General features: G+C 47.3%; 1 protein-coding gene across 7 annotated transcripts in view; it reads right to left on the bottom strand.

Annotated features, from left to right (window-relative positions):
- GGT1 (gamma-glutamyltransferase 1) overlaps positions 1 to 14,732 on the bottom strand; it is a 30,262-nt gene that overhangs the window by 1,579 nt on the left and 13,951 nt on the right. For 4 of the 7 annotated variants that reach the window (XM_048322825.1, XM_048322826.1, XM_048322823.1 and 1 more), the window contains exons 2-12: positions 8,967 to 9,134; positions 8,189 to 8,316; positions 7,870 to 7,959; positions 6,697 to 6,889; positions 5,399 to 5,556; positions 4,387 to 4,536; positions 3,751 to 3,887; positions 2,775 to 2,962; positions 1,841 to 1,968; positions 1,434 to 1,546; positions 296 to 409 (exon numbers count right to left, since the gene is read on the bottom strand). In XM_048322825.1, the coding sequence (XP_048178782.1) occupies positions 296 to 409; positions 1,434 to 1,546; positions 1,841 to 1,968; positions 2,775 to 2,962; positions 3,751 to 3,887; positions 4,387 to 4,536; positions 5,399 to 5,556; positions 6,697 to 6,889; positions 7,870 to 7,959; positions 8,189 to 8,316; positions 8,967 to 9,130 (1,563 nt within the window). In that variant the 5' untranslated portion in view covers positions 9,131 to 9,134. Of the gene's footprint in view, positions 1 to 295; positions 410 to 1,433; positions 1,547 to 1,840; positions 1,969 to 2,774; positions 2,963 to 3,750; positions 3,888 to 4,386; positions 4,537 to 5,398; positions 5,557 to 6,696; positions 6,890 to 7,869; positions 7,960 to 8,188; positions 8,317 to 8,966; positions 9,135 to 9,916; positions 12,572 to 13,574; positions 13,864 to 14,732 lie in introns of those variants that run through there. The other 3 variants (XM_048322827.1, XM_048322822.1, XM_048322828.1) reach the window with 3 other exon arrangements.

Here is a 14,732-nt window from a genome sequence, read left to right as displayed (position 1 = left end):
GGTCTGGGCCCTGATGTGGTTTACTGTTTTGCAAATCCTTTGTGCCAAACATCACTGCAAGCAGATGCTCAGTTTCAGATACGGGTCACTCTTCAATGCACTGGCTTCACACCTGAGTGTGAAGTGACTGACTGAGACTAAAGGTACACTTTGAACACTTATTGTGACCCAGCACTAGATCTCTATCAGCTTTACTACTGCTCACCTAGGACCATTTGGCCAAACCTGGTGCTTGCCTTCCCAGCACTAGGAACCCAGCCCATACAAGTTCATGTATGGCTCTAGTGAGACCAACCTCCTCTATTTGCTGCTCGAGCTCTGTGATATTGGGAAACAGCTGATCGTGAATTCTGGGCTCTTCCACTGCTTTCTTCACATCGTAACCAAACCAGATGGAATTCATGATCGTCTGTGAGATGCAAAAAGCCTTAATGTTAATTACTTGTCTTCAAAGAAGTCTGACCCTTGTAGCCACACAGGTAGAGGTGCCTCAAGGATGTTCACCAGAGCACATAAAAGGCACCATTTCTGGTTTACATGGCTTTCGGTGGTATTTCTCTTGGCTAAGCAAAACACTGGTACATTGCAGCCAGTCAGGTTGTATATGCTTAGGAGGATTCCACACAAAGAAACCATGAGTGACTAAAATTAACATAGCAAAAGGATCAGATCCTTAAGCTATGGTGGCTGGATTTATGCCACTGTAACTAAGCACACAACAGTCACCTCAACAAACACACCTACAGCTTCCTGCTATTGTACAAACAGTTCACTTAGGCCTGGCTCATCTCTACAGGCTTGAACTGCAGGCTGGAGCAGCTGGGAAATGAGAACACCCTCAGAGTTCAGGGCTTAGGAAGCTTCTTGTAGCAGTTTTTACAGACTTCTCCTCTACCTCAGCCAGAAAGCCAGATCCAGCCTGGTGCTGCCGTGGGCTGGCACAGGGGACAGTCACTGCTGCAGTCACTCTTGGGCTAGTTTGAGCTGCCACAGCAGCTCACAGAGGCCCTGCCTGTCAGGCCTGACACTGTACCTGCGCTAAGTTCTTGTTTAGCTTCTCAGTGTGACTTTCATCCAAAGTTTGGGATGTTGGATGGGAATGGCTCTAAACTAGGTAAATAGGTTCCTGGAGATCCAGAGAACAGAAGTCAAAGCAAATCTTCTGCAATGGTAAGAATAACGTGCCAAAGAAAAAGACATGGAGTCACTGAAGGAGGCAATTTAATAGCAGACCTTTTGTAGCCCTGGCAGGAGTTGGTGTTGGAGGACTGCCCCTCAGAATGCCAGGCAGGAACCTCTCCTTTTCAAGCCCCTGGCCCCCAGCAGGGAGCCACAGCCGTGATCCTGTCACAGGTGCAGGCAGGAATCCCCCCAAATGCTGCCTCTCCCATTTTGCCTCATGTTGTCCCCCATTTGCCCACACTGTCACGTACCAGTGCTGTTGCTGTAGTTATTTTTGTTCCTCCAGAAGCACCAACCACCATCCTCACCTTTTTCATTTTATCCACCAAAATGGAGGGGCACATAGAGGACATTGGCTGTTTACCTGTTGGGGACACAGATGCAACACAGAGGCTCAGTTTTCTACCTGCAGCTCACAAACTTCCAGCTCTTTCTCCATGTCTAAACCCAGAGCCTCAGTATCCACCTTCCTGACTCAGCTCATGTGTCCTGTTCAGTCCTTGGGGATCCCACCATCCCCTGCACTCATCTCTTTCTTGACTCTCTCCCACCCCTGTCCTCTGCAGATCCCAGACCTGTGTCCCATGGCACAGATGCTGCAGTGTGAGCATGTAAAACACAGCCAAAAGACTGAGTCAGGAAGGCAGTTTACAGCTACCTGGAGCGATGAAATTTGCTGGAGAGGGAGGGATCCCAAATCCATTGATTATGTAAGGTGAGCTGAAGTCATCCATTTCATCATTAAATATGATTCCACTCACGTTGGATCGTACATCAGAGCCAAAGCTGGAGAAAACAAATTGTCAAAGACAGGTCAAAACCGCAGCAAATCTAGGAGGAGCTTCAGCTGAATTTACTGCAATGTGAAACCTGGGATTTGATTGGAGTAACGCTCCACTCCCTCCCATTGTAAAGGACTTTCTGTCACCCCTAGGGGGGAAGGAAGCGGTTAATACCATGAGTACACAGCTACACACAGAGGAAAGGCAGCCCAGAGCCCTTCCTCCAGCTCCCCTGAGAGGACCCCATGGAGAAAACCAGCATAGCACCTAAGTACAACTAATTTCCCTTCCAAGGGGGCAGTCTGCACTCCATTCAGAGGCAGCATAGCTCAAAGGTGGGCACATTTGGGAATGACTGGGGGTTTCTTAAATGTGTCAAGCTGGAGACATTTTCTGTGGATAAAAATAAGCTTCACACCTTGGCTCCAGACCATATGTGTGAACACAGCTCTTTCTGACAGCACTCAAAGCCAAACACTGTGCTTCCAGGCCAGTTGTATTAGTTCAAATTCCTTCCAAAAGCCTGGGAAATCAGAATCAGCAGCAATAGCTCTGCTTATGAGAAGATCCAGATACAGTGAATGTTGTTTTGGTGGTGGAATTCAACATGAGAGAAGACACATCTTGTCCTCTGACACAAGAATGAGGCCTCAGTGTTGAGCACTGACCTGCAAGCTCAGCAGAGGAGCCAAGCACTACTGACCCTACCCCACCCCAGAGGTGACAGCTCAGCCGTGTTTGATACCAACCCCAGAACCAGCACTAGGAAGATGGCAAAGGCCTACAGGGAAGGAATGTCTGAGCTCATACTATTGGTTGATGGTGCTGGTGGCGGACACAGCACTGCCATCATCAGCCACAATGGAGATGTGGGATGTACCGGCATTGTCTCCAGTGTAATACACGGGCTCATAGTAGTCAACTGGATGGGAGGTGTTGTCTGTGATTTTCCTCCGGAGACCATCCGCAAAGAACTCGGATGTCATGTTTCTGATTGCCTGTCAGAAAAATCCAATACAGTTACTCAGCAGATTAAGAGACATGTAGTTATGAGGCTGATATCCAATACTTCAGATCACAGTGGCAAATCCCAGCAGGGAGGCTACAGTTTTCCCCCAGGGGCTTTCCTTCTTGGATGATGGACATTGGACCAAAAGAGCATTTCAAGCTGTCACAGGAGCAGCTGTTACAGTCTCCCCTTTGCGCAGAAGTTAATCAGCATCCATTATTGCAGTGCTATGGAAAGCTGCCTCCACACTGCTGTAAGGCAAGCGAGGCTACACTTGCTTCAGAGACAAGAGGAATGGGATCAGATTGAGAGGACAAGGCCAAGGCAAGCTCTGACCAGAGCTCTCCAAGTTAAAAATTTATGTTCATCAAGCTGGGCTGGGCTCAGAGCCTGCTGCTTTTGCAGGCACAGAAGTAAAAGCACAAAGTGCAAAGCTGGGAAAAGCAGGGTTTCTGTCTTCACCCCTTCCCATCTGTTGCTCCATTTGACTACAGGCAGGGCTCTAGTTAGAGAGCCACAAGGATGCTGGGAATATAGTGAATAAAGCTTCAAACACTATAAAACCAGGCAGGGTTAGACCTAAATGTACTCCAGATCTCCTGGTGAATTGAGGAGTTTGCTTTTCCTTACAGCAGGAAGGTTGCCTCTATTTATAGCCCTCACAGCTCAGCCATGAGCCACACAGGACTTTTTGACTCACAGCTATTTCAGTGCCTGTCAATACCAAGTGGCACAGGCACTTTGGTGTTGCAGAAAGAAAAGGCTTTTTCCAGGTACCTCTGTAATGTTGACAAATTTTGGGTCTCCCAGCAAAGTCCTCTTGGCATAGGCAAAGCGAAAGGCCTCCACTATGCGGTGGTAGGTCAGACCTTTCTCCTCCATGGTTTTGATGCTGGCAGCAGAGAAGTTATATCCTGGCAACAGAAGGCAAATAACTGTGAACACAAAGCATGGGGTCAATGGACTGCTAATGCACCTGTGTCACATGAATAACCTTGAAGCCCAGTCTCTACAGAGATGAAGTCACTGGACTGTCCTAATCTCTACATGGAGAACACAGGAGCTCTGGTAGTTTTGAACACTGTGAGAATCAGCAGAAGAATTTGTACTTGCAGAGGTGTTTTCCAAAGAAGCCTCAAGTACATGTTAGGTTCCACCCATATGAATATCAGGGAAGTTCCCCTATCAGGAGAATATTTGTCCTCTTGCACCTGTATTTCAGGTAGGAAGGCAACATCCCTGAGTTTACAGCAGAAGAGGAATGTTTCTGCATTTCTGATCTCTCCTGGGCTCTCAGACTTCTCACCTGCTGGACAGCTATCAGGGGAGGCCTTGCTCCCCCAAAAAAGGTGATGTCTTTGGAGCTCTCCCAGCTCCTGCTGTCTGTGGGGCACTGCTCTGTGGCACTCTCACCTTTCAATATGTTGAAAATGAGGGCCAGAACTGGGCCACTTAGGGGGGCACTGGGTGTGTAGAGGGTGAACTCCCCAAGTTTGATCTGTATGGGGTCTTCGATCACTGTCGCATTGTAGTCCCGCAGGTCTTCCAATGTGACAATTCCCCCTGGAAAGAGAAGGAAACTAGAGATGTGGGTTTATGTGATCTCTGGTGGGAAGAGGTCATATTCCATCATCATGAATCACAGCAAGGACTGGAGGGAACATAGATAAATCCAAAAAGTAACAAGGTAAAGAAAGCAAAGATGTGTGCCCATGAGATTTATTCCTTGATAGATCCATCTGAGGCTCAGATAGTCTAAGCATGAAGTTGGGCTGATTTACAGCAGCCAAAACTGACAATCCATCTATTTTTCAAAGGACACCAGCAGTGTCAGGCTACAAAATGTCCTTAGGAATCCTGTTTACAGGAGGAAGATGCAGTTTTGGATGCAGATGCTTTGTGGCACCCCAGAGATAGAATAATTTGAGTGTTCCATCACCTTTCTTATCTGAAGGGGGAAGACAGTAAGTAATTATCCACCACAAATAAAGTCGGTAAATGACTCACACGAAGTTCACCAAGCTAACCAGTGCTGGCTGGTGAGGACAGGATACTGCCACCATCTAGTGGTACCGAGAGATCAAACAGCTCAGAGTTCACAGGACCACCAAGTATGTAACGTTTTAGGTAGAAACTCGTTGGATTCAGGCTCTGTGAACAGCCTGTATCTACTCAGCTACAGCCAGAGCTGCACAGACTTGGGAGGCTCTGTGGTACAGAAATGCACAGTTAATACTCTCCATTTCTGACTGAGTTTCAAACACATCCATTAAAGTGCTTCTTTTGGGTGTCCTGTTGCCACAAATCTCAGAGGCAGCATTTCAGGGTTGGCCCCTCCCAAGGCTTCTGCAGGTCACCAGCTCCTCCCTGGGCTCTGAGCAGTCTGGTCACTCCTGCTGCTTGGGACAGATGTCCTGGTTCTCACCTACACTGTGGATGTCAGCGATGATCTGCTTTGCCAGGCTTCCTGTGTAAAAGGCATCTGCTCCTTCTCTGGCTATAGTCTCGTAGGTCTTGGCTAGTTTGGGCATCTTGATGGTTTCACCCTCTTGCAGAATTTTCCCTCCTTTGCAGAACACTTCGCTAACAGAGAAAGGAGATTGAGAAGATCAGGTCTGAGAGACAAGTTCAAAACTATGCGTATCTGTGGCAGCTGAACCAGTATGAGTGGTCATGCTAGATGCTTCTTGGAGAGAAGAGAAACTGCCTGAACCATGGCCCAGGGGTCCTGATATCTTGCACTGGGACATACAAGTGAACAGTGTTTTCTGACCTGTGATGCCACATGCTCAGTTTGCTCAATGGACCCTGCAGCAGGGATTTTCACCACGGCAGCCACCCTCCCTGCCCACCCGAGGGGCCAACAAGTGCCTCAAGATGCACAGGAGGGGCCATAGTCCTTGAACTCAGCAGTTCAGTTCAGAGCACAGTCTATTATGCTATGAGGCTCAAAGCTTCCAGTAAATCCAGGAGAAGTGTTTCAGTCCCTGTGTTAGATCATTTTAAGGTAGATGGCTTCCTCTCTAGCTCCCTAATGATGGATCAAGAATGTGCTGCTCTGGACCTGCCAGATGGAAGGACAGGAGATAGTCCAGGGTGTACATTACCAATTGGATTGGAAATGAACCTGCAGCTGGCAGAGAGTTTAAGGAAAAGAGAGAATTAAGCATGATCTCCAGCAGGGCTGGACATAAACACTAAGGATTTGACTGTAAGAAGTGGAGGAGTATTTAAAACACTTCATGCTCAGTCTTTGCCAGAAGTGGATGGTCAGAGGCATTGCTTGAGGAAGGCTGATTGTAGAGTAAGAGATGATTCAAATTCCCACTGCTTGACAGCAGGTGAGATGTTGAAGGAGACTGAAATTGCTCCAAATGCAGGTAAGATCAGCTTGGTGCACTTACAGCATGAGGAAAAGCTGGAGATTCAGAAAATATGTTGCCATGTGGCAGATTGATCCCAGCACGTACTCTAATTCCACCTTTGCTCAGACAAATGGACTTTAGGAGTAGAATCTATCTCCCTTTAAAGGTCAGGACTGAACATTCCTAAAACTGGCCCCATGATTTATCACCTTTAGGTGTCTGCAGTGACACCAGCAGGCACAGTGAGTGTGGTTACTGGAGGGGATGCACACTCTCCATTACACAAACACAGGGACTTTGCAGATCGGATGCAGCCACCCCAAATTTCTCTGCATACAACAGCAACCGCTCTACCTACCACAGCAAGGGATTGCTTTCGATTGCCTCCTCTTTTGATTTGATGGCTGCAGCAAGGCCTTTCCCAACAGGGAATCCTTCTTTTGCCAGCTTGATACTGGGCAGAAACAGGTCTTTCCATGCCAGTTTGCCATGACGTTTGTGAGCCAGCTCATAGCCACGGATTTCTCCTGGAACAGCAATGGACAGTCCTCCTGGAGCAGAAAAGGAATGTGTTAAGTCTTCCACAGCAAGAAAAGAAAGTGGTTGATGGAGCAGGAGGTAGAGCAGGCATCTCTGCCAGCCCTGTTGTAGGCAGGGCTTGTGTGTACTGTGACCAGCTCAGCTTGTGAGAATTAACAGAATTAACAGGGTAACTTGGTCTGACATTTGTGCCTACATATTCTGAACTGCTGAAACACCTCTGTCCTTTTGCTGGTAACTCCAGTTTTAGGGTCATTTCCCCTCAGTAGGCTCTGTACCAGAGCAAAGCTGCTCAGAACACAGAAGCTATCATGGTGAGAGGACACAGGCTGTGACATACTTAAGTCAAAAACTTCGTTGCAGCATTGTAACTACAACTGGAACAGATTGATTCCACACTGCACAGTGATGCAGCAGTTTGCTTCAATCCTGTTTTCATTGGCATCTCCCAAAAGTTCAACACACTGCTCAAAATCCCTCCAAGGTGCTGTTCCTTCTTGCTTAAAAGAGTGACCATGAGGAGAACTAGTTAGTAATGCTTTCTATTTCTTACTAGAAAATACTTTCCTGAAAGGAAACTTCTCTGGAGGCCCCAAGCCATTAGTTGAAGACACCATAACAAGTATTTAGGGAGGACACCTGAACTGACAAAACCCAAGGTGATCCACACAAAGATTTATTCAAAGAGGTGGAAAGGAAAGATGGCACATATGGAACAGGTCATGCTCAGTGCTTTGCATTCACATGCATTTTCATGAAGCGAAAAGCAGAAAATGCTGGGGTCTTGACTAATTTAAAGGGCATTGTTTTTAGCTTCTTTGTCAGGCCAGAGTTTGCGAATTGTGTAAAGCAGAGGATATTTCTAGGGGGGAAATCCTGCAGGTAGGCAAGAACCTAACCATAAGAAATGTTCTTATTTTAGATGTGCCAGTAGCAGCTAATGCTGGAGCTATGTGGTCCCCCCAAAGCAGTGAAACAGCCTTTGCCATACCTTTCAGAGAGAGCTGTGTGTTGTTCCCAAACATGTCCTCTGTTGCTCTTTTTGGAGCCACCTCTCTTGCATTAATGATTTCCACTTTTCCTTTAATGACAGAGCAAGGAAGATGATGTTTAGCTCTGGACTCAGCACACAGGCACGGTCTCTGCTGAAGGACTCTGATCAACATGAGCCAGTTTCTTGGCAATTATTTTGAGGACATTCCCCCAGAGGCTGTGAGCATCAGTCATTTACCTTCTCTCAGGTAGGATAAATCACCTGCCTTAGATAAAGTTCTCAAGCTGTTCCAGCTATGTATGGCCCTGTCCCTTACCTGTGCTGCTGTAGATGGTAAAGAAGAGGCCCCCTCCAATGCCCATGCTGTGAGCGTTCATGAGTCCTACGCAAAGCAGGGCTGCAATCGCAGCATCCACCGCTGATCCTCCTTGCTTGAGGATGTCCCTGTGCAGCAGAAGGGAAGGTGACGTGTGACAGTGTCTCAGCTCCCTGTGAGCAGTGCATGCAGCTTGTCAGAGCAACTACAACAGATTCTCTGGGGCACATTTGTCCACACCCAGTCTATGTGTTCCTCAGGAATAGGAAGTTTTGTCACCAGAGAGAACAGACCCTAATGATCTGTGTGCAGACCAGATCAGCCCTCATTAGACACATCCATATCAGGCTGAAAACACCAAGATGTGACAGAGGGGACAGACATTGGGGACAGACATTCCACAAACATTCGTTACACTGTCATAAGAAATGATAGTTTTCTGAGGAGCCTTAAATCTGCAGCACTTGAGACTAGAACTGGAGGATATCCCAACAGAAGTTTTTTTAAAGGAGCTAGAAAGACAACTCTTGTTCTCACTGCTCATGGAGCCAAGGAATCTTTACCTGCTATGTTGTCTGTAAGCAACTGCAGTAAAGCTGGTCAAGCATGGTAAAAGCCTGGGGTTTATTAGGATCTCCTCTTTCTACAGGGAGATTATGTATTGATTATCCATGCTGGGCATCTGTCAGGATTGCACCTGTACATTGGGGAAGCAGCAGTTCTGTCTCATGCAAGAGCTGTCAGAGCTAATGAGAGTCAGGGCACAATGAATGGGTACCTTCCAATGATGGAGCACTGCCCTGCATCAGTGGCCACAGCCGCCCTCTTGTACGTGTGTGCGTCCCCCGAGCCTGAGCGCAGCCCGAAGAAGAGTCCCAGGAACAAGATGAGCCCCAGCAGGGCTACGGTCACCACTGTGACCACCAAACAGCGCGTCTTCATCTTCCTATGGCAAGAGACAGGATTATCAGCCCTGCTGCCACCCCTTTCATCTCCTCAAACCAGCAACTATCACTCAGGTAAGAACCTGCCTTGCAGCAGGCAGATAACATCATATACTGAAAAACCTCCAGATGCATAGGTGAGAAAGGAAATTCAAGGAGCAGAACACAATTGGTGTTAGTCATGACTGACATCATCTTCAGAACAAAAATTTTTTAAAAATTCAACTTCACATAATCTGCTTTTAAATGCCATGTCTGTGGAGGAGTCTGTCTGGAAGGTTGCCAAGGACCAGTGCAAAACACATCTTAGTCATTAGGAAGCAACCTTGGACAAAGCTGCTTGGCACAACCCAGTATGAGCACAGTTCCTGCTCCTGCCTGGGGCCCTTGGCCAGAGCACCTTCCTGATGAGCCAGGCACTTCCAGAGAGCCATGGCCAGTGCTCAGGTCTCCATGTGTCCCAGTCCTGCACTCAGCTGCTCTGGGGCTGCACAGGGCTCATCTGAGAGTGAGCACAGAATGCCAAGGAGCTTTCCAGGTACAAACAGAGATGAGTCGAGAGCTATTGAGTGGATGGAGAGACACTGCCACCTTGGTGAGACAGGCAGTTCAGCAAATACAGCTTGAACAGATACTCTTTGACCCATTTTCTTTTCCATTACAAGACTGCTCCAGCAAAATAGACCAAAATTAATCATATTGCTTCAGAGACCACCTTCCCCCTTTGTACTGCAGCTTTGGGTTTTTACCACAACTTCAACACAACAGCCAAGATGCCCTTTACCTTACTGAAGCATCTGCCATCCTCAGAGAAAAGCCAGTCCATGGAATTGTGGTGAAGAATGGATGCACCTATCCCACTGTGTATGCCCAGCTGCCCAAGGCAGAGTGAACTCCAACAGCCAGAGCAGCACTCAGTGCCTTGCAGCAGCCACACACACAGGATTAGGCAGCAGTGAGTGTGCCAGCACTGAGCTAACTAGAGGAAACAGGCCAGGCCAGCCAAACCAAAACTTTTCTCAGAGCGGGGTGATTAGCAAGCAGGGCCCCCCCAGCCTCACCTCCCAGCTTAAACCAGGAGATACACATTTGCTATCCAAGCCCTGTATCTGTGAGTTTCAGTCTGAGCACTAGAGATGCCCATCTTGATCCAGGTAAAGCAGCTCAAACCAGAGTGTAAATCTACTGTATGTGCTGCTCTCTAAACAAATGTCAGCCAAGGGTAGTAAATGGATGAAAATTCTTTCCAGGTTCGAGAACTTAATTTACACTCAACTACCTTTAAAAGAGACCAGTGGTGTGTTTGCAGAGCAATGACTGTGCAGGGAAACAGAGAAGCCATTATGTCCCCGACAATAGCTCACACACAGCCTCAGAGTTTAAAGACAGTTTTGTTTGTTGGCAGAGAGATTTCAGCTTCAGCACTGGCAGTCTCCTCCAGGCTTCACAAGAAATGCCATGGGATCTTTTATCTGTGCCCCAGCTCGGCAGAAGGTACTTTGTTTGGTCTGAAGGCTGCTCTGTGCTGGGCTGTCCTTAGAGCCTGGGCTGACTCAAGCCCCGCAGTGCTGTGTTAACCCGTGGGCTTCTGGCTGGGACTCTGCAGCTCTTTTCCACAGCTGGGTCTCTCACTGCTGGGCTCCTGCAGAGCCTCATCAGGCAAGTTACTCTAACAGCAGGAGAGAAGGGGAAATTTCAGGTACTACCTCTGCTCTCACCTTTCACCTCCTCTCTGGAATGGGATCACATCTGTGAGCATCCCCTAGACTCACAAGAGCTCCATGCTGTGTCCTGCTGCCTGGTGAGTACACAGACCTTGGAAAGGGCCCTCCAACCAACTTCATATGACTCAGGCACAGCTCCTGGCCTGCCAGGCATGAGGATAAGACATGCACCACTGAGCAGGAACACACACAGGCTGCCATGCAGAGATACTGACTGCTGGGCACTGCCAAGTGAATGACCTTAATGAAGGTGTATCTGTGCAATCTGTCAGACTGATCCTGATCAGAAAGCAGCAGATGTATGAGTTCAAGACCCTGCAGCTTTCTCTTCTTCAGCAATAGAGAGAGCAAACCCAGCTGACAATAATCCTCTCCACCTTTGCTGCCAGCTCAACTCCCATAAACTCCTTAGCTCATCTCAGGCCTGACCCTAGAGGGAAGCACAGCCCTCACTGCCTTCCCAGTTGTAGCACAGCAGGGCCAAATGTGCATTTGGTTTGATGCACAGAAATCAGGAGATGGACCAGGAGCCTGCAGATATCCACTGTCTAACCCACCTCTGCATACTCTTTGTGCCGTGGGCAGGCACTCTGCAGAAACAGCTGAGTTTTTGGACCAATGGTCTGTTTGAACCTTGGCTTTGACTTGAGTCCCCATTATGATTTATTATTGGGAGTGGAGCAGCAGCTGCAGGCCACCACCTGAACAGGCTCCCCAGCTATTGTCTGCTTAGGCTGGCTTTAACCTCCACATCTCTGCCAAATCCAGCTGTTTGGAAGCTTGGCTTCAGTCACAGAGTGCTTTGGCAGCAGCAATAGGTCTCCAGGAGAGAGGAGATGTAAAGCAATTAAAAGCAATACAATTATTTCTCACTGTTACAAAGGTCCAACAGCCAGTCTTAGCCATGGAATTTAAAAAGTAGCCTGATTGCCTTAATTTACATCAGGAGAGGGGGAGGACCAGCAAGTAGCAGAGTTATGCTTGTACAAGCAGCCCCATTGAGCTGTATTCAGATGTGTCACAACATGCACAACCTTATTTAAACGTGACACTGGGTTTTAATTAAAAGAACCTCAGTACAACAGGGGGTTGCTAGTTAGTGTCAAGTCTCTGCCAAGAGGGCTGGGGCATTCTGTAGAGAGGAGGAATCTGCCATGGCCAGGGAAAGTGCTGGGAGAGTTGGAAGAGGAGAAGGAGGAGATGTACCAGCCAGAAATCAGTGGGGAGAGAACAGTGGGATACCAGAGGATGACAAAGGACTCCAGGCATGGTCAGGCACTGCTTTGTTCCCAAATGAAGTAGTAAATGAAGCATCCACTGACGACACACAAAACTTTAACCACAAACTTTAACCCAACAGGTTTCTGCTTTAAACCCATCTTGCAACAGCTTCATACCTCAGCACCTGCTCCTGAGAGTACTCCCAGTTGCAGTAGCGACTACTGGACCATTAGCTTTGAGATATCCACCCATATTACTTTCCCCAGGCAGCACAAGATACGCAAGGATAGTTTGGACATCTCGACTCTCGTCACAGGACACAGGCGATGCTCTCACATTATGTGACAAACAATGAAGTTCCATCACGAGATATTTTAATTGAAGCCTTACACAGTCTTCAACTCCACCAGTGATAAGGGAACTAAAGCAGCGGTTCAGCAAAGCCATGAAGAAGCTCAAAGAGGCTTCCAAATTCAGACCTAGGCACTGCTCCCACCTGAAGCAGGAGGACAAAGCAGTCCCTAGAGAAACCCAGCAACTCCATTCAACTCAGTCAAAAGCCTTCCTCACAGATGGTGCCTCTGTGCTGGTCCCTGTCCAGCAGCCAGCACCCCCCTCTTTGTTAATCCCAGCATTGCAGACTCGTGTAGATACACACCAGTTTGCAGGAGAAAGGCCTCAGTGGGGATCAGTGGTCCCTACTTATTGCTGAGATAATCGACCCTGAAAAGAGCTGAGCGCTAAGTCCATGAATGAAGGGGCTGCTCAACTGGGTCTCAGGTGCTGCTCAAGGAGAGCTCTTGTGACTCAAACAGAGCTGTTGTGAGCACAGTTTGTGACTCCTCCACAGGCACAGGCTTTTCTGAAGCCTAATGGCATGTAGTATTCTGCCCAATGCAGATCAAACTGAGTTCATTGAGGAAGAAACAGTAATTTCCTCTTGAAGCAACTTTTTCCTCAAAAATCCTTCATGTCCTCCTGCAAAAATTTTAGCATCAAATCCAACATTTTTATTTTAAGACACTTCAGCATAAACTATGAAGTGGAAAAAAAAGGCAGAAAGGTGGAATAAATACAAAATTCCCCATTTCACATGGTTTTCACAGTGCTTCCTAGTTGAGGACCTCCCAGAAATCCACAGCTGGCAAACTCAATCTCAAAAACGTGAGTTATCAAAGTTTTATAAACCCATTTAAAACATTATTGTTATGGCCACTCCCAATTTAAAGTCAAAATGCTTCATCAAAATAGCTCAGTTCTCCTAACAGTTGCAAAAGATGTTTTCAGGTGCTCTTTTGCCATTAAACTAGAAGTTGTTTATTAGACCTGAGCTTATTCAGACTGGTTAGTCAGGTCCTATCATTCTCTTTTGGCAAGCGTTCATCTGCTTACTAAAAAAGTCACATTTTCACACATTCTGTTGAATAAGAAATCCCACACAGCACTTTCAGGCTGAGGGGAATGGTTCAATGAAGGTAATTCCTATTTCCCCCTTACCTCTCCAGAATATTTGCAAGTTGGTCCTGTCCTTTTGCACAGATCTGTGTGTACTGATCGCCTCTGAATGTCCTTTCTCAGGAAGTGAACCCTTTTCTAGGGGCAGAACATCCTTGTAGCAGTAGCAGTAACCACTTATCTTCCCTTAAAAGCTCTCCAAAACTCGTAGTGTACTATTTGGTATTTGTACTGCTCACAGAGATGAAACTCATTGTGTTTGAATTCACAGTATCAGAGGAATGCAGAAGTAATCATTGACTAGGTGAAGAGTCAAGAACCCACACCTCTTAAAATGCATATTTCAGGATCCACGAAGATTGTTTATCAAGAGCAGAATCATTCTGTGTTCCTGGATTTGGTTACTATGTGGTACAAATGTTTTTCCTCACCTTGTTGCTAGCTCCGAAGCTCTGATTAAACAACTCAGCAAATACAATGGACTCAAGCTGCACCAGGAAAGATTTAGATTGGATGTTAGCAAAAATTTCTTCACTGAAATGGTGGTTAGGCATTGGAATGGGCTACTCCAGAAAGTTGTGGAGTAACCACCTCTGGAGGGACTTAAAAGACACGTAGATATGGCACTTGGGGACATGGTTTAGTGGTGATTTGGCAGTGCTGGCTTAATGGTTGGACTCGATGATCTTAAAGGTCTTTTCCAACCTAAATTGTCCTGTGATTCTAAGTACATGGTGTCTCCACATGGTCAAGTACCCTCACACCACTCTTGCCTAAACCCCCGTGTTCACAGAGAGACTGGATTTTGTGTCTGTTCCTTCAGCTTAAACCCGGACTGCCAGATTCAGCTGTGATTACACTTGGTGGGAATAACCTGTCTGCTAAGTGTGGGCAGCTGCCAGCAGTGCAAGAGCACCTGATCAGCTCACACACCTGCCCTTCAGCAATCACAGCCACACCACCCTGAACTGGCATCAGGTTCAGATCAGATTAATCCTCCAGCTGCAATGAGAAGATGTAATGCCTGTTCTGCCATGCCTGCTCCCACAGCAGCACCCTCTGGCAGGAAGGATGGCAGAGCAGGAAGGCAGGGATGAAGAAACACACCCTCCATCACCAAACCTCACTGAGGATTTTAAGCAACAATCCTACATGTGTCCCTGGGCCAAGTCTGGAAACACAGTTGCAGGTCAAAGGTTG

This window comes from Corvus hawaiiensis, chromosome 18, assembly GCF_020740725.1.
Source record: "Corvus hawaiiensis isolate bCorHaw1 chromosome 18, bCorHaw1.pri.cur, whole genome shotgun sequence".
Lineage (NCBI taxonomy): Eukaryota > Metazoa > Chordata > Aves > Passeriformes > Corvidae > Corvus > Corvus hawaiiensis.
Note: the sequence above shows the minus strand (reverse complement) of the source record. Positions and strands in the feature narration are given on the sequence as shown.